The 18,141-nt window shown below is 53.5% G+C and overlaps 6 protein-coding genes across 6 annotated transcripts; 4 read left to right on the top strand and 2 right to left on the bottom strand.

The window, feature by feature from the left end:
- Nucleotides 1-386: 386 nt before the first annotated feature.
- On the bottom strand, nucleotides 387-3,986 carry P168DRAFT_236086 (DUF726-domain-containing protein; the record flags this gene model as incomplete). The annotated part of the gene is made up of 2 exons (XM_024833506.1): nucleotides 387-1,715; nucleotides 1,773-3,986. The coding sequence occupies 2 exons, from the start codon at nucleotides 3,984-3,986 to the stop codon at nucleotides 387-389; spliced, it is 3,543 nt and encodes a 1,180-aa protein (XP_024692898.1).
- A 1,546-nt stretch (nucleotides 3,987-5,532) lies between these two features.
- Nucleotides 5,533-5,888, top strand: P168DRAFT_155801 (uncharacterized protein). Its single transcript, XM_024832828.1, has one exon. It carries the CDS (start codon nucleotides 5,585-5,587, stop codon nucleotides 5,798-5,800), a length of 216 nt encoding a protein of 71 aa, XP_024692899.1. The 5' UTR covers nucleotides 5,533-5,584; the 3' UTR covers nucleotides 5,801-5,888.
- Nucleotides 5,889-6,056: 168 nt separating this feature from the next.
- Nucleotides 6,057-8,425, bottom strand: P168DRAFT_235809 (C6 zinc finger domain protein; the record flags this gene model as incomplete). The annotated part of the gene is made up of 3 exons (XM_024833491.1): nucleotides 6,057-6,988; nucleotides 7,055-7,332; nucleotides 7,383-8,425. The coding sequence occupies 3 exons, from the start codon at nucleotides 8,423-8,425 to the stop codon at nucleotides 6,057-6,059; spliced, it is 2,253 nt and encodes a 750-aa protein (XP_024692900.1).
- Nucleotides 8,426-12,526: 4,101 nt separating this feature from the next.
- Nucleotides 12,527-15,489, top strand: P168DRAFT_253291 (putative C6 transcription factor). The gene is made up of 2 exons (XM_024834371.1): nucleotides 12,527-13,191; nucleotides 13,276-15,489. The coding sequence occupies exons 1-2, from the start codon at nucleotides 12,634-12,636 to the stop codon at nucleotides 15,151-15,153; spliced, it is 2,436 nt and encodes an 811-aa protein (XP_024692901.1). The 5' UTR covers nucleotides 12,527-12,633; the 3' UTR covers nucleotides 15,154-15,489.
- A 174-nt stretch (nucleotides 15,490-15,663) lies between these two features.
- Nucleotides 15,664-16,901, top strand: P168DRAFT_290392 (putative oligosaccharyl transferase subunit Dad1). The gene is made up of 3 exons (XM_024837198.1): nucleotides 15,664-16,075; nucleotides 16,221-16,417; nucleotides 16,512-16,901. The coding sequence occupies exons 1-3, from the start codon at nucleotides 15,794-15,796 to the stop codon at nucleotides 16,576-16,578; spliced, it is 546 nt and encodes a 181-aa protein (XP_024692902.1). The 5' UTR covers nucleotides 15,664-15,793; the 3' UTR covers nucleotides 16,579-16,901.
- P168DRAFT_155899 (uncharacterized protein) lies at nucleotides 16,608-16,978 on the top strand. Its single transcript, XM_024832829.1, has one exon. It carries the CDS (start codon nucleotides 16,708-16,710, stop codon nucleotides 16,897-16,899), a length of 192 nt encoding a protein of 63 aa, XP_024692903.1. The 5' UTR covers nucleotides 16,608-16,707; the 3' UTR covers nucleotides 16,900-16,978.
- Nucleotides 16,979-18,141: the final 1,163 nt, after the last annotated feature.

Raw genomic sequence — 18,141 nt, forward strand, 5'->3', positions numbered from 1 at the left:
AAGAAGAAAGATTATGTATATAATTATAGCAGCAAATCAGGTGTATGTTCATTAAACCATCAAAAGAACTGACCAGGCCAGCTAAGACCCACAAACAAAACAGTCTCCATGGATATAAAAAAAAAGAAGAGATAAGAATATAGAAATGGTTCGTTCTTCCAACGGCTGATCCAAAAGTTTCGTTGTCCGGTTCCAGCATAGCTAGAAAGACCAATCCAAAAAAAGAAAAAGAAAGAGAAAGAAAAGGGTAGAAATAGGAAATGATAAGAAAGAAACAGAGAAGAAAACAGGACATTAATTTATGCAAACTCCAGCAACAGTGCAGGAAATGCAAAGCAGATACCAATATCACGCTGACCTGAGTCTACCAGAGTTCGTGGGTCGCGTCACTCAAAACTCATCTGGATTTCGTCCTCCTCGCCATACTCGGCCCACGCGTTGGGCTCCATAGCCATGGCCCCGACGGCGCTGGCTCCGACGGCCGCACCGCCAAAGGTGCCTGCGCCGACGGGCATCGTGGCGGAAGAGCGGAGCTCGGGCCGAGTGGGCTCGGGATCCGCTTTGCTGGGCTCAAAGGATGTGTGTGAACGCGGCGGCGGGGATGCCTCGTGATATGACGTATCGAAGGTCAACTCGACTTCCTCGTCGTGGGGCTGAGACTGGGGCGGGGCTTGGGCCTGGGATGGAACATCGGGCTTTTGGGTGGAGGGTTCAAGGACGGATGCGGGGGTCGGCGTGGCCTCGGCCTTTTTGGGGCTCTTGTCGTCCGCTGGGGACGATATAGTAGCAGGTGAGCTGATCGGGTTCAAGTCTAGTTTCATTGGAGGAAGCGTCGACTCCAGCTGTTTGATTTCGATAGCCTCAGATGCCAGCTCGGCTCGGATCGCATCGATATCGAACAGCACCGACCCGGCCGGGGTCTCACTCGACGTACGAGAGGGGAGGGAGTTGTTGCGTTCCACATCGTACGTCTCCCACCCCTTCTTCTGGGCCAATTTGCCCCGTTTGAATAGTCCGAATCGCTTCTTCTCCGGTTTGGCCTCCGCTTCCTTGCGCGCCTCGTCAATCTCCCGGATCAGCTCCCTCTGCCGCTCGGCATGGCTTTCCGGGTCGGGATCCTCGATTTCGGCGAACTCCTCACTCAGCACTTCCCATCCGACCTCCTTCATTAGGCGTGGCATGGCCGTTCGATAATCCATGTGTCCATTGACCAGCTTGGTGACGTCGAAATTCTCTATCCCGGGAATCCCCTCCACTGCAGCGAGACCGGCAACACGCATGATCCCACCACTGGTGGCACGGAAGAGGTATCCCAGGATCCAATCATTCGAGGCAAACCCATTGACGAACCGACCGGAGACCACCCCGCGGGCTTTGATATACTCGTCTCGGCTGGCAACGATCGGCGACCCAAAGAGGTAGACGTTCTGCACCAGGCCGTTGGCCCCTTTGTCGGCGAGCTCCTTGAGGCAGGAGAAGATGACCCGTGAACCGATGGAATAACCGACCAAGGTGACGGGCCGCTTGCCGAGGTTATGGTCCATCAACGAGTCGGCGAGAACAAGGCCAGCTGCGTTGGCTCGCGCGAGCGACACGGTCCACGGGTTGTCGATGAGATACGCGAGCTTGGTGAGAACGAGCGGCAACTGCAGCGACGACATGAGTGCCACTAGGACCGTGTTGCCGAGAACTTGCTGCACGCTATTGATGAGAGCCTGGTAGTAAGACAGTTAGTCTCGCAGACACCACATGTATCATGTTAATGAGCATACCTCCGTAGCGAGGATGTTGATCGTCGCACCCATGCTTTGAAGCATCTCGGGCTCCCACAAAACTGAGTAGATATCGCCCATGATGGGATCCACGGTACTGAACGGTAGTCGAACGTCATCAACCTTGCCCGTCATCCATCCCGCCACGGTGACGATCAGATTCACCCGTTTGTTGTTGTGGAGAGGCCGATATTCAAAGGTCTGCACCGCGCCGGTCCGTCGGTTGGACGCCCTGAGCCCGATGCTACTGCCCGCAAAGGTGGCACTAGACGCGATCAGGGCGGTGCCACCAACCCCTCCCAGGAAGGTACTGGTCCCTGTGATCCCGACGGTGGTCAACCCGGCGGCGAGGCCAGCGCCAATGACCGGGGCTAGCAATCCAGCGGAAAGGCCAATGACCAGCCCACCGCCGACGGTGGCCAAACCCATGGCCACATACTTCCGCGTCTTGCCCTTCTTCTTCCGCTGTTCCATGTGCTCTGTCTCATCCCAGGTCTCCTTTTCCGCCGACTCCTGCATCTCCAGGGCATCGACGACGCGTTTTTCGAACCGGGAAATCTGCAACCACGACACCTCCATGGAGTTGCCTACCCGCTCCAGCAAGGTCCGCGACCGGGCATCGTACTCTGCGTCGGCGATGAGGACGAGGAAGAGGTCACACAGCACGGTCCACCGCAGGTCGATGTCGATCCGGGAGGACGTCGGCATTTGCGACGGGGTTCGCACTTCTGGAAGATCCTCCCCTTCATGGGTCTCGTATGGCGGAGGGGAGTCCGAGTGGGAGGATCGGGGAATGTCGGTCGAAAGGCTGCTTCGCTGGTTGATTGACGAGGTGGATTTCTTGGGGCTGTCGGCGCCGTCGGCGCCCTCCGCTAGGGGATTCTTGACCCGGGCATTCTGCATAAGCGGGGGCACCAAATCCGCGGGCTGCACGCCATGCTCAGCCAATTGTTCGATCATGATCTGCTCGGCGGAATCGATTTCCATGTGGGAATAGACCCGGGCCATCATTGCCTGGCCCCATTTCCGCATCGCGTCGATGGCTTTCTGTCTTGTCTTCCGGGTGCCCCGCGTCGTCGGGATCTTTTCCATGTCTGACACCATCTGGTAGATCGACAATCTCGTCACGCCGACATAGGCAATCCTCTGGCCTTCGGTCAGGAGATCCTTCGTAGCCTGCAATTGACTGACGGTATCGCGTAGCTCTTCATCCTCCACGCCGGCGCCGGTCGCGTCAGCTGCCTTGAAGAGGTAGCTTGTGTCCTCGTCCATGCTCGTCGCCGACTGGGCATCCTCGTCCAGCTGCACCCGAGTATACCCTTTGCTGGCACCCCCAAGACCGGCGTAGACGGCTTCCTGTTCCACATCATCGTTGCCGCCACGGACAACCAGCCGCCCATAGTCATCATAGACGTCGAACTCGTCCACAGCCTTCATGTCCTTCCAACCACCGTCGTCGAGTTCCACTTCTTCGTCGTCACTTTCCAAGTTGGGGGCATTATAGAGCCGTTGATGCGACCATTCAGACGCTTGGGGGGGCTTCGCTTTCTTCTCCGCGGCATGGGACTGCGTCGGGACATCGGATCCCTGTAGGCTTGGCCTCTCCGTGTATGGTGGTGGCGGTTCATCCTTGCAATCTGGACATGGACTCCTGGATACGCCATTCTGATGGGGGTCTTTAGGCGTTTCTGTAGCTTTTTCCTGCGGAGCCTCCGCTTCATGTGCTGGAGAGTCAGCAGCGGGGACTTGCGGGTCCTCGGCGGTCGGTGCAGCCTTTGCAGCCTCCTCACCCTTGGTCTCTCGCGGAGCTTCCGGCGTCACATCCTCGACCGGTGCTTGACTCCTTCTCTTGGCCCGCTCCTCCACAGTCTCCTGGACATCATGGAATTCCTGCTGACTCCCTGAGGACTCGGTCGGGGAGCGAGCGGGTCTCGAGCGGGGCCGCAAAGGTAGCCCAAAGTCATCCAACAGCTCCTCCTGAGCCGACGATTGTGTATCCTGTCCACCCTGGCCCGCAGGCGACTTTACTCCCGACGCCCCCTCCGCGACCGGCCTGACGTTCTCTTTTTGTTGGGTATCGCCACCCTGGGCTGTGCTGTCGTCCGCAGACGCATCCGCCGCGGAGGCACGGGGGGTATCCGGGGTATGGGGTGTCGAATGATCGGCAGGGGCGTCGACAGAGTGGTCAACGGGGGCACCCGGGACGGAAGTCATTATTCATGGGGGGGTTGGTGGGGGAAGGAAGGCGTTTTTGTTCTCGGAATTTCGAATTCGAACAGGTTGCGCTCGCGCTCGACAGAGGTCCGTTTTTGCTGCTGCTGCTGCTGCTGCTTTGCTTAGTGTGCACAGGATGCCCCCATCCGCGCGCAGAGACGACCGATCGCCTTAACCCGATTGATCCTTGTCCGACTGTTAGAGGAATCTTGAACATTGATCACCGTATTCTCCTTACCACGGATAGTAACCCGAAACGCACGGCCCTCGGGAGTTTTATCTTTCAAATGACACCACCGAATTTTGTCTCAGGATCGGGAAGGGAGGGGGAACCGATCAAGTAGTGGCTTGCGGGAGTGGAGATTTTCCCGGGGGATGCAGCCACCGTAGCACGACAGTCGGGTGGATGAGGTTGAACCGTTGAGAAAGCGCAAGAGGCGAATAGAGAGAAGAGAGAAGACGATAACGATGTTTATTTGTCGACAGGTAGGAGTTCGGGGGGACGGTGGGAAAGCAGTCTCCTGCAACCGGGGGGAGAGTTGGCTGAGAAGTCTGGGGTACCGAATGCGGCAACAGGTGGACTAGTTGGTGGGTGTAAAGTGATCATCGTGACCGACTAACCATTACCCAGTGATCAAACGATGGGCAATAATAGTAACTCTTGACAGCAAACTCTTGACCAAGAGTGGTTGGAGCTGATGGGGTAGAATAATTCGTCGCCAGTTGATGCTCCAGGCAGATGGTGATCATACCGACTGATACCACCTTGGATGGATCTCGATACTGATGACGCCTCTTGCGCTCCCGGACGGGTTCGTCGATACAGAGTTTGTAACGAACCACATCCACTTTCTACTAGTCAACCTCCAAGGATAGACAATCGGCGAATTAAGAATTCCAGGGGCCCCCGGAATATAAGCGCATTCCCCATGCAGCGAGATCGACGTGGGTGAGACGAAGCCAAGACTACATTCCTGGTCTACAACGGGTAACAGGGAGGAGGTGGACGTAGACATACAAATAAGTAAGACCCATGAACATTCCTCGCAGAGTCATTATAGATAGGTACGATGATTTACAAAAATTTAGAAAGAATATAATACTTTCATATATTGTGTTTGTTATAGGAGATATATCATACTTCCATACTGTATGCCACAATGATTGAGTATATATTCGACAACATTTTTATTATAGATCTATATCTATATCTATATCCATAATGCTTTTTTTTATTCTTATCATTTACTCTCAATCCTCACCTTCTTTCTTTGTTTCATCTTAAACTAGATATCCTACTTTCAACTTGTGAATTTACCTGAGGAAGTACTTCCCGTCTACCCATCAGGATACTATATACAGACACAAATATCAAAGTCGACCAAGTCAATAAAAAACATACACTATCCACTCAAAAGAGTACATGCACACTATACTCTCCTCCATAGTAACAATAAGTAGGCAAGTAGGTAAGTAAGTAAGTATATATGTAATAAGTAAGTAGTATAGAGAAGATCGGACTTTACAAACCCCCCGACCTCCGACCTCACATTCTAACGAACACCCACCACACACCACACAACCATACAATATTGTGCATGAATTGGCGAAAATCCGACCCAATCTTACTGAGTCCTTTTCCTTCTTCACTCAATAAATTCAAGGTGCTAACGGCCGGGTCGGTCGGTGCGCTTCCACTTTACCCGGGCCGGGTTTGTCGAACACACTATCCGTATTCAGTTATTAGGGCTAGTGTTTTGTTTTCTGGCTGTAGTGCTGGCTTTTCGATCTTTCTGTCTGTCTGTTCATTGTGATTCTTGGTTTTGGATTATTCTATTTCTATCTTTCAATTTGAGCTTCGATCGCCTTTTTGTGGGTGGTTGAGGGAGGCTATTATTGGACCAGTTGGTGATCGGTCTACGCATCTAACAAATGCTCCTTCCATTGTATGGTCATGTCAAATCGTGGTCATTAATCTGCTCGAGCAGATACTATATGTGATGTTTATATACAGGATTGGTACAAGGGCCCTGCCAGGCCTTCACCCCTTCTTCAGAGACGGATCCCCAATTATATGACAGGCAAGCAGGGCACCCCATACACACGATCATGCGGCATCCAGGCATCGAACCCCATGCCTGCTCGAGGCGGCCCAGACGGCCCGTTGGGGGGCTCTTCCAGGGGAGACCGCGGCGCGTGCTCGTACACAAATCGAGGAGGAGGAGGAACCATCTGGTGCGGGTAGTCCGTAAACTGCTCCGGGTACACAAAGGGCGGGGAGTTGCTCTGCTCAGGTGACCATAGCGGGCTCATGACGGGGGGAGGAGCCCCGTAGGGCCCGCCGACGGCTGGGAAGGTGGGGGGTTCGGTGTTCAGGACCAGGGATTCGCTGGAGTGGGATGCGTGGGAGGTGGTGAATCCTACTGAGGTTTGGATGTGTAGGGTTGGTGGGGGTGTCGATGCGCTGACGCTGACTTGGGGAACGGTGTTCGGCTCGCTCTGTGAGTGTCGCCGTTCGAACTCCTCGTACCAGTCGCAGGCTCTGACAACGACGGCGCCTTGCCACCGGCTTGGGACACGATACTGGCCGCCACAGCTTGCGTCGGTGAGCTTCCGCATCATTGCGTCGAGGTAGGCTTCGATGTTCACCGACTGCGGCGTGACGAACTCTCCCAGTGCGCCCGTGCGCACCTGGAAGTATACTTTCAGGAGGGACGTCAGGGCAAGCCCAACTTGGGTGTATACTAGGTTGGGCAACTTTTGCAAAACAGCCGTGTCGCAGGCGAGGAAATAGTCGAGCATCTCCTGGGCTGCACTCATCCACTTGAAGGTGAAGTCTACCCGAAGTGCACTCAGGGGAAGGACCGACGCCTGCCCACTGGCCTCTAATGGTGGAAGCGTATCATACGGCCCATCCACTGCGTTGAGATCTCGGTAGCCCTCCCCCGCGGCGATCTCATATACGGCGAGTTTGGTATAGTGGTATTCGAAGGTCACGGGGACTATGATGGGACGGCGTCAGTCATCGCTGCCTGAGGTGTCTCTAAGCCGGGCGGGGGGGGTCTTACTTGAGATCAACTCCGCCGGGGCGTCGTCCTTCCAAGCTTGCATCCGATGGTCGAACCATCGCAGCACAGCCTGAATGCGCGTCTCCGCCAGCGGCGTCGTGGCGCTGGCGTTGTCGAGGCCAAAAGAGGCCATGGATTCGTCCACGATCTTCTGGAGTTCGAACCACCGGGCCGTCTGTCGGTCTGCCACGTTGGGCGAACATTCGAGATAGTTGACATACTCCCCCATCCAGTCGTCAAAAGGAAGGATACTGGGACAGCGCATTTTCATAGCGACTCTGCTTGGAGTTAGCAGTGTTGTCATCATCTTCGAGAGTTGGGTTCGTACCTTGATGCCAGGTGGTAACACCCCACCATCGCCCGTGCTTGCTCGGCCACATGCTCATTGTATCCGCGTTTGTTCGACTTGCCATCCTGTTTACAGTCAGACCTGATCCGGTGTCGCGAGGTCAACCCAATCTCCAGGGCCATGGTGGATGCGACGTGGGTATATTGGCAGTGCTGCAGTTTGAGCGGGGAGTCGGGTGGGTAGTAGAAGATAGTCATCACCAGCAAGGCCTGGATCAGCTCCAGCGACTTCTCCCCATTGATGAAGAATCGTTCAGCATAAAGGTGGACCATCTCACGGTTGAGAGTGGCAGCCAGCCCGGCGTCTACCGCAAGAGCGGCGGCCGCGATCACGGACAGAAATAGAATGGGCTTGCTGTGGCGCAGGTGGGCGGCTGTAGTGCCGGTAGGACACAAGATCATCCCAGCGCAAGCCGAGAGCTCCATGTTGAAAAGCGCCACTAGTTGGTTGGCATCTTCCAGTGATATTATGCCCCGGTCAATCACATCTTCTCTCATGGCAATCTCCGCGGAGTGTTCTGTCAATGCGTAATCGAAGCTCGCGGGGGAGATGGATCGGCTGTCCAGAGTGCTCCGACGCAGGGGGGATAGCACCTTAGGGGAGGGGTTCATTGGTCGTAACGAGTCCGACATGTTGCTGGGGTCATTAGGGTTCAGTTCTCTTCCGTTGGCGCCAAAATCACCCTCGATCGATTCCGCCTCTTCACTGTCGTCGCTGGCCGTGCTAGTTTCGTCCGTGTGTAGGCGGCCCTTTAGAAGGGAGCGCATCTGTCGCATTTCCCTCTCCAACTGAGCCACCCGCGAGTCGGTCCTCTTCCGCGGCCGCCGCCTCTGCGGCGCCACGAAGATACACGTCCTCTTGGCCTTTGCACACCGCTGGCACTGGTCGGGAGCCTTGGGATCAGGGAAGCAGCGGACCTTCAAGCTTCGGCAGGATTCGCATGATCTGTTCAATTGTGGCGGGCCGGAGAGGGGTCGGACGATTTTGGCGTCTTCCGGACCCATGATGGTTGTGGGTGTCATTGTGTTCAGTCGTGTTCACTCTGGTACCTCCTAGCCGTTGTGTCACGGATGTACCGGAATGTAATTGGGAATGTTTTCTTCCCCGTCAGAAAAGATAAAAGTTCAGCCGAGGGGAACAGAGAGGCGGAAGAAAAGATGGGTCTGGACTTGTATCCACTCCACATTCAAGCAGAACGGATTCTAGGTTTCCGGGAAAGGAAGAGAAAGTTTTGGGTTAAGTGGAGGGAGGAGGATGAAGGATAGAAGTATCAGGACCACGACGGGCAAAGACAAGAGAATGCTTGACAGATCTTCTCGTGGAAGGCAAATACGATGGATCAGGAGCAATATTATAGTAACGATGGGAGGATTCCCAAAAAAATGGAGAACACGGCTCGACGGTGATGGGCAGATAGTTGGTGGGCAGATCTTCGCCGTCGGGTAAGGTAAGGTTGAGAGGATTGGGGGCCAATTGTGTAGAGGAAAAAACGGTTCCATGACCGGAACACAACTCCGTACGAGGATGTCAACTAGTATCCAGACCGGGCAAAGGCGTCTCTCCAACTCCCCGTCCAAATAACATTACATAACCCAACGCGCTGGGGCCAGGGAAGCTCGATACCAGGATACCCAGTCACTAGACTAGTCGTCTGCATCGTCGAGACTGGCGTGGGGTCGGCCCCATCAGTGAAGGATTGAGCGACAAGAAGCAATGGAATTAAAGAGGTATATTGCTGCTATGGATCAACCAATGTTCGGGATAGTGATCCTCGATCATCATGATCCTTCTCCTCATTTGGGGGATTTTTCTGATTTGTTTTTGACATTCAGTCGAGAGGGCCGCTCAGCTGCCCACCATTATCCTAGTTGAAGATGTCAAGACTCCAGGGAGCTGACCGGTGGAGCATGGTGTCCGACTAGTTCTAGAGCAGCCCACCCCTTCAGCTTAACCAAACTTGGTAATTGGTACAAGTCGGAGAGGAAGTCAGTGAAGAACGGCTAAACTTGATTGAGTGATCCCGGCTATCATGTGGACGGCATGACCCCCTTGGGACGGTTTTCATGATCGGCCCGGAGATCCTGACCGCCAGGGGGTGGTTCAAGGAGACCGATGAGATATGCCATAGAGAAGAAAGAGAGGGGAAGGGGGATGAGGTGGATCGAGGCGCAGATAGACGGAGAAACACGCCGTGATAGCTAGGAGACAGAGGGGGAGAACTTAGGCATTGAAACACACGCCCGGTGCTGCGCTTTGACGCCCAGGGCGCCTGCGGCTTCAACGCGCGGCTTTTGGGGGCGGGTCTCAAGAAGAGCCTGGAGAGGGCATGGTTGACGTACCCCATAGTAGGAAGAAGACAAACAGCACGAGGGAATGAGGGAGAGAAAGGTGAAGCAAAAAAGAGACCTAAAGGAACCAGGGAACCCCCCAAACCTGGCGAATCACCGAGATCCATTGAACGGTTCCCCGCAACACTAATCTGGATCAGTGACATGGTCCATCATCTTAGGTCAACAAGCTTGCTAAGGCGAGCTGAAGTTGTGCCCTAGAATGTCGGAATCCGCTCTAGATTGCCTCATCTGGTAGTTTTTCAATCTCTCCACTCAGGTTGTCCACTATCATGCTGATGATCTTGCCATATCTTGGGCTTGTGCCGGACTGGACCCCCTGTTCCGCACATCGTCTCAGTCGATACCTTCCCCCTTAGGATCAGCTTCACGCCTGATAGCATCTGCTCCAATGCTTTGACCATGTCGGCACTGGAAATCGGCTTCCCAGGATATTGCACCTTCAGTGTCTCCCACTAGACTTGTCTTGAAACAATTGGTGAGGGTGGAGTAGGACACGTTGATCCAAAGGGGCTAACTCCAAGGCCCCCAAACTGGAGTTCTCGGACAGTGTCACTAAAATGATAAGGACAGGGATTGAGATGATAATAATAATAATGATAATAATAATAAAAAGTAATTCAAAAAAAAAAAAAAAAAAAAAGACTGTGGCTATGTCAATACCTAGTTCTCGTTCTGCATTGAAACGGTTCCTCTCAGCAGAATGAATTTTCGTGGGGGGCGGACGGAAGAGGGAGGAAGGGAGAGAAGATAAAGAGACAAAACATACACACCTAAATATTGACAAGATGCCAAGTCAGGAGAGGTTCTGTTGTTCCTGCATGTTGTTCCCCACAAAATCAAAGGTCAATAGTTCATAGTCGCGCCTCAATTGAAGCCGAATCAAGTATACAACCAAAAGAAGGATGGTATAACTCAGCATTCTACCTAGTGTCTACTGTCGACTGGTCAGTATAGAGATGGGCTGGATAACCATATTGCGGCCCATAGCGCTAGTCGATGTTAAAGCACTTGATAATACCTTTCAAAGATTACCCACTGCTCGAACCATGGGACTTGATCGAGCCAGGATCATGGTTGTGATCTCCGCACTTCGCTTACAACATTTGATAGGGGAGTGGTGGACAACAGCAACATCATTCCCATCGAGCACTGCCACGAGACAATTGACAAGTTGACGGCTGGCCACCAGTTCGCCCCAGTCGGACATGTCAATCACTCTGAAATGAGATGGCGAGCACGCAGGAACGCACATGACACGCTTTTTTGGCCTCCACGCTTCTGATATTGAAACAGCGGGCTGTGCATGGTTTCAGCTGGTATCGCAGTGAAACGCGAAGGATACTGGAAAGAACAGACGGCGTCCTTACCTGATTGAGATAAGAAGCGCATTATGGAATTAAGTCGAGTCGATGGAAGACATGGATGGCCGATGGATTGTCACTGTTGCCCCTCCCCCCGAGATTCAACGGCGCAGGGCAGTGCACAAGGCGGCTGGGGCACCGTAATTTTCCTTTGCAGGAATCGCTTTCATGAGCCAATCCATCCACCAGAGATGGCCCCTGTGGCGGAGTTCTCCCCCTCCGAATTGCGAACTGGTTCAGCAGAGTGATAATTCGTCTGCACTGTATCCGTACCTCCCACGACATAGTCACTCCCCGGAGGGTTGGTAACTACTCTGCCTTGCCGAGGAAGAGGAGCACCATCTAGTGGGATGGATGTATGTAAGTAGCCTAGTGCCAAGTCCACTGGGCAGCTCGATCCATCCGTTAGGTTAGTTCCCAGGGCCGATCCGGTACAGTCATCACCTTATCAAAATCGCCAAGAACGTGGTCAATTCAATCCAAGAGCTGGCCCCCTTTCTTGCTACTAGTAACAGATACAGTCTAGCACTCCGGAGTACGGAATGCCTCTGGCGCCTTTCGTGCTAATTTTGAGAGTCTCTATTGCGTGATGTACAGAGTAGGCCCTGGGCACATGCTCGAGTCGAGTAGAATTGCCATCTAGGCTGCCGTATTAGTGCGAAGCACCTCGAGGAGATAAGCTCCCTCACACCGCTGGATAGAGTCAGGGCGTGCAGACCGTACACGTGAGCTGCCTTAGGCTGCCAATCCCCGCTCTGGAGGAGTCGAGAAAGTCTAGCGTACAGACGGTCGACTCCGTATATCGTAATTACGGGTTCGGCACAGTCCCGAGTCAAGGTTTACGGACTCCTGGAGATTATAGAGTAAGAAAGACATGTGCCAGTGCCAGTGACTCATACCTGAGTCACCACGACCTCAGCCACTGCTGCAACTCAGGCCAATGCAGCACAGCTAGCAGGGAAGATAGGACAAGGCCCAATTTCAGTCTCAGTTTCTGATGGTCGTGCGCGTGCAAAGGCGTTTTGTTTTGATTATGGGGTCGACAATGACATCATGCTGGATGAGACTTCATACTGCGGGAAGGAGTTCAACACCTGGTAGGCTTGCCTCTTATTCTTGATTTCAAAGGCACCAAAAGAAGAATGGGGAGTCTAGATGCAAAGACCATGTGTATTTGATGGATCTTCCTGCTTCAACCACTGGGAGGTTTGAAGAGGTTGAAGTGAACCTTGGAAATTCAAAGTCAAGATCGATGGATCGATCGATGTTTAGTCACTTGTCACTGACACAATAGTTAGTCATCAGCACTAGATACATACACCCAATGAGACTCCTTTAATGCGTCTCCACTCAGTATGAGTCGAACTGTAAGAACAATGAAGTGGCCTACCTGGTAAGCTCAGGTGTCTGACACCGTCCATCATCGCTGCAGGAAAACTCTCTCGCTGATATTTATTTGCTGACGGTTCCCTGACCTGCTGGACCGTGTAAGTAGGGCATGGGATACTACACTTTGTCATGTCATTTCTATCTCCCGAGTTCGCTCATGTCCCCACCGAGCCTCCGACCCAGTCGGGGTTGCCCCCGACAAACACTGGAGATGCAGCCAAGTCATCCCAGGAACCGCTAGGTTTACGCAGCTGCGTCACTTGCCGGCGTCGCAAGGTCCGTTGCAATAAGCGATGTCCGTGCTCGAATTGCACCAAGGCGGGGATTGAGTGCGTCTTCCCGCCTCCTGGGAGAGCCCCCCGCAAGTCGAAGCGCCCCGTCGATGCGGAGCTACTGTCCCGATTGAGGCGCCTGGAAGGGGTCATTGAACACTTGAACGATAAGAATATTGCTTCCCAGGAGCGGTCGAAACCTCCCTCACCGCAGCAATCACACGATGCCAGCGTATCATCCAGCGAATGTCCCGGGGATACGGAGGCGCCTGGAGGCCCTGAAGTTTGTCCGTTCCTCGATCCAAATAAGCCGGCGCAACCACAGAACTTGGACCATGAATTTGGAAGGCTGGTGATTGATGAAGGTCGAAGTCGCTACGTGAGCAATCGGTTTTGGACCAGTCTCGGTGACGAGGTCAGCTTGTTTTCTCCCCCTTTTCTCTCTCAATAACAGCGGCTTTCATTTCGTTGCTCCTTCTGATACTCAACTTTATTCCAGATCGAGGAATTACAGGACATCTTGGACCCGCCATCATCGGATGAAGAAGATACATCATCCCCTGAATCTGCCTCGGGACCGTTTGCTAATCACGACGGCTTCTTGTTTGGTTACTACTCACTTGCACATTCTCTTCGCAGCTTTTATCCCCCGCTACCAAGCTTCCCGGCGTTGTGGGACATCTACATGGAGAATGTTGCGCCCCTCATACAAGTTGTGCATAAGCCCACCGCCAGGAAAATCTTCATGAGCGCCTCCCAGCAACCCGAGAGTCTAGACAGGAATCACGAGGCCTTGTTCCTGGCGCTAGTTTTGGTGAGCATCGTCAGTATGTCACCGGAGCAATGCATGTCGATCCTGGGCAAAGAGCGCGATCTTCTTGTCAGCCGCTATCGGTTCGCCGTGGAACAGGCTCTGTCGAGAGCAGACTTTTTGAACACCCAGAGCTTGGTCTTGTTGCAAGCAGCGGTGATTTTCTTGGTCGGCGTGCGCCGAGAGGACGACACCCGGTTTGTTTGGTCCATGACCGCACTGGTTCTCCGCGTTGCTCAGGGCCTGGGAATCCATCGCGACGGGTCAAACTTCGGGTTGAAGCCCTTTGAAACGGAAATGCGGCGGCGGCTGTGGTGGCACATTTGCATGCTAGATATTCGATCATCTGAAGATCATGGAACCAATGCCCAGATTCACGACAGAATGTACGACACTCGGCTCCCTTTGAATATCAATGACGATGACATTACTCCTGAGATGGAGGAGCCGCCCAAAGAGCGCGAGGGCTTTACGGACATGACTTTTTGTCTCATCCGCGGTGATATCACCGTCGCCCTGCGGCGGGTGAGCAACACAGGCCCGAACACAACCTTTTCGTCCACCAATATGCAGTTGTCCCCAAGCATGTGCAGCAAACTCATCCACGCGACAAACCAGCGCATCGAGGCCAAATATCTTAGGCACTGTGATACCAGCGTCCCGATCCAGTGGGTCTGTGCGACGGTCGCCCGGCTGATTTTAACCAAGCTGTGGCTGGTCATCCACCACCCCATGACGCGGCCAGATCAGGGAGTCAGCCTAAACACCGCGTCTCGGGAAAGTTTATTCAAGACGTCAGTGGAAGTGGCCGAGTTTGCTTGCCTGCTGACCACCGACAAGAACACGCAGAAATGGGGCTGGATGTTCACGACGAACATGCAATGGCACGCGATAGCTTTCATCCTGTCGGAGCTCTGTGTACGGCCTGGGGGGGCTCTGACCGACCGCGCGTGGTACGCAGTCGAGACGCTTTATGAAAACTGGGAGCGCACGGCAAAGTCGAAGAAAGGTATGCTCTGGCGGCCTCTCTCGCGGCTGATGAAGCGAGCATCCGCGGCGCGAGCCAAGCAACAGGCCCAAATGCAGAGTCAGTTTGATTCGAACCTTATTGCGTCGAACGCTAGACTTTTCCCTCTCGGCGCCACACTACCCACAATAGCGCCTCCAATCTTGCCGCGAGTCCCGGAAACTCAATGTCGACCGTCGACTATGCCAGGAGGATCGCAAGGGAGCTCGTCTACCGGGGGTTCAGACGTTCCAGATCTCCGAGATGGGGTATCAGATGCGATGGACCAACTGTTCCCAGATGTTGACCTCCTGGGCCCTCTTGATCCCCAAGAAGCTCCTCTCGGCCAACCGCCGTCGACTAGTGCGGACGGACTGCCTCCTGTACCCGATATCTCTCTGGACCCGATGGAATTCACACAGAACGGCCCTCCTGCGCAACTGAACTGGGATGAGTGGGATCAAGTGATGCGCGAATTCCAGATGGACATGCAAGAGGCGCAGACCGAAAATCCCATCGGCAACCTGACGAGCAATGTCTCGGACTGGTATGCTTTGTAACCGGGCCAGGCTACCCACTGATATCTCTTATGAATTTCCAGGCCTTTTGTCTTTCATGACTTGACTGGGATGTCCTCAACAAAAGTCCTTTATTGATTATGATTATGACTCCCACATGTGTTACGACCTCTTCTCCTCTCTGCCCTCTACCTTTGGGCCACCGCACAGAAAGTCTCCTCTCCGCGAGGGTCGACCAGTTAACCCATCATGAGATATGATGTACGATATGGTGATGTTGTAATGGCTGGCGACAGATCAGCTAGCTGGTTGACACCCCGTCTGATCTCCGTGATCACTGTACTATAGTTTATATATACCTTCAAAATAACAAAACAGTAAAATTTGCAACTAACATTACATTCCAACCAAACAATTTTAACAGTATACAGAACATTGCGCTGACGCCCTTCACGCCATTGTCCGGAGTAGATACGCGCAGGTCACGTGCACCCGCACTACGTAACCAGCCAAGCATCCCCGAATGTACACAGTAGCTTCATCGCCCATCTACTTCCCCAGCAGTCCTCCCCGGCCAAAAATCCACCCCACCCACCGGGACACCTTCAAACCGACCCAATTTGCCAACCTCACAGCAATTGACTCATCTGCCAAATAGAACCGAAAGAAAAACACACCAACAATGCCATCAAAGCGCTCCACCGCGGCGGCCTCCCCAGCCGCATCATCATCCCCATCAACAACAACAGCGACAACAACAACAGCAGCAGCATCCACGCCCAAACTCTCCTCCGGCCCCAAGACCCTCTCCACCAATTCCTCTGCTTTTGAGATCGCGCAGCATGTCTGGCAGCAGTACCTGACGTCCACGCCGCAGCGCACGAAAATGCTGGATGCGTTTATGGGCTTCCTGGCGCTGATTGGGGCCGTGCAGTTCTTGTACTGTGTTCTTGCGGGGAACTATGTATGTTTTATTTTCATCCTATTTGGTCGTATTCTATATGGGTGTCGTTTTGGAGGATTTGGAGAATCTGGAGAAGATTCAAAACAGGAACGAAGGAAGAAAAGAAGAAAGAAAGAACACATGCTAACATAATATCTAACGATAGCCCTTCAACGCCTTCCTGAGCGGCTTCTCCGCCTCCGTCGGCCAATTCGTCCTCACTGCCAGCTTGCGCATGCAGACCACCAACGGGGGTTCCGGCTCCGGCTCCGGCTCCGCATCGAGTGGAAAAGCAGCAGGGAAGGGGAAGAGCGGCGGCAAGTTCATGAATGAGAGTGGGGAGGAGGGCATTTCGCATGAAAGGTGGGTTTTCTTTTCCTATCTCTATCTCCAACTGGGAACTACAATTCCGGAATAGAGGACATTTGGGAATTGACTGACTGACTGACTTGATTAGGGCCTTTGCTGATTTCGTCTTCGGGAGCTTAATTCTGCACTTCTTCTGCATTAACTTTATTAACTAGTGGGATTACTTCTGTTCATCCCTGGTGGATGTGGGTGTGTCTTACTCTCTGCTCTGGGGGTTAGGGATGGATGGACGGCCTGGTTTGGTTTGACTCTATCGTTATACCTCCTAGCCGGATTGTCGGACTATGAATTGTCTCGTCTTGTGCGGAATTGAATGCTTGCCGTTTGACTTACATGCTATTTGTATACCTAGTTTTGAAGCGAACATCTGTTTGTCTGTCTACCTATCTGTGTATCTACATATGTATTCATCAGTAGGCCTCGTTGGATTCGCATTCGTGGCTGGATTCTGTATGCTACGTATATTCTATGTCTAGACAACTACGCGGGCTATACAAGAGCATACAAACATCCAAGAGAAAGATAGAAAGATAGAAGATATTGTCTAATCTATCCGGGTATATTACAATCAACTCTAACACCATCCATCCTATTATATACACGATAAATACCACACAGCCTAGAACGCCCGTCCAGGCTTCCTCTTAACCTGCGGCTTCCTCACCACACTCCCACCACCACCACCACCACCACCACCACCACCACTACTACTCCCAACCCCATTGCGCGGACTACCAACAGGTGACGCCGACGCCGACGACGCCGACGAACCAGCCGTCAAACCGCCCACCCGACGCGCAGCCACAACAGGCCTCCGCACAGCAGACCCCGGCCGAGCCGAGCCAGGCCTCGACGCAGGCCGACTACCGCCGCCAACTTCGATCTCCTGTCTCCGTCGGGCTGGGTCGTTGCGTTCCTCCTCGCGCTGCTTTGCCAGTGCGGCGCGCTCGCGGTCCGCTGCGATTTGGCTTTCGATTTCCATGCGCCGGTTGAATTCTAGTTCTGTGACGCGCCGTTCGCGCTGGGAGTAGCCTTTTTCTTTGACGGAGTAGAAGACGCCGCCTAGTTCGGCGAGCCACTGGGGGTTTGTTAGTGAGATGTTTGTTTGGTGAGGTGGGGGTTTTGGGAGGGGCGGGAAGAAGGATGAAGATAAGGTGGGAAATGAGGGAAGGAACGAGGGGAGGAAAGAGGGATTGAAGGAAGGAACTAAGGAAGGAAAGAAGAAAGAAGGAAAGAAGGAAAGAGACATACGTGTGGATCTACTGCTGTCACCGTGGACATGTACTCCTTGCTGGTCAGGATCAACTCGTGGTAAACCACGTACTCCGGGACATAGCCCAAGCCGTAAAGAGCACTGGTCGGATGCAGTGCCATAGTGACGCTAGTGCGCAGGTTGATGAACTCGCCAATACCCTTGACGCGCGCAGCCTGGTGGTAGAAACCCGAGCAGATGCACTTGCGGATGACGTCCCAGTCGGTGCCGCAGCTGGTGAGGGGCATCTTCTGCGCGACCATGATGTCGTGCAGCTGCTCGCGCACTTCCTTGCCGCGCCGCAGGGCCTTGGAGTGCAGGAAGTGCTTGTTGCACCAGCTGTCGGAGTAGCCGTTGGATCGCCACTGTGTGTATACGTGGAGCAGCGTGAGGTGGTCCGACTCTGGGACGAAGAATTTCTCCCGCGCCGCGTCGGATTCCTCTTGTCGTTCCTTGGGGCGATAGA

Source organism: Aspergillus campestris (genome assembly GCF_002847485.1).
Source record: "Aspergillus campestris IBT 28561 chromosome Unknown P168scaffold_6, whole genome shotgun sequence".
Taxonomy (NCBI): domain Eukaryota; kingdom Fungi; phylum Ascomycota; class Eurotiomycetes; order Eurotiales; family Aspergillaceae; genus Aspergillus; species Aspergillus campestris.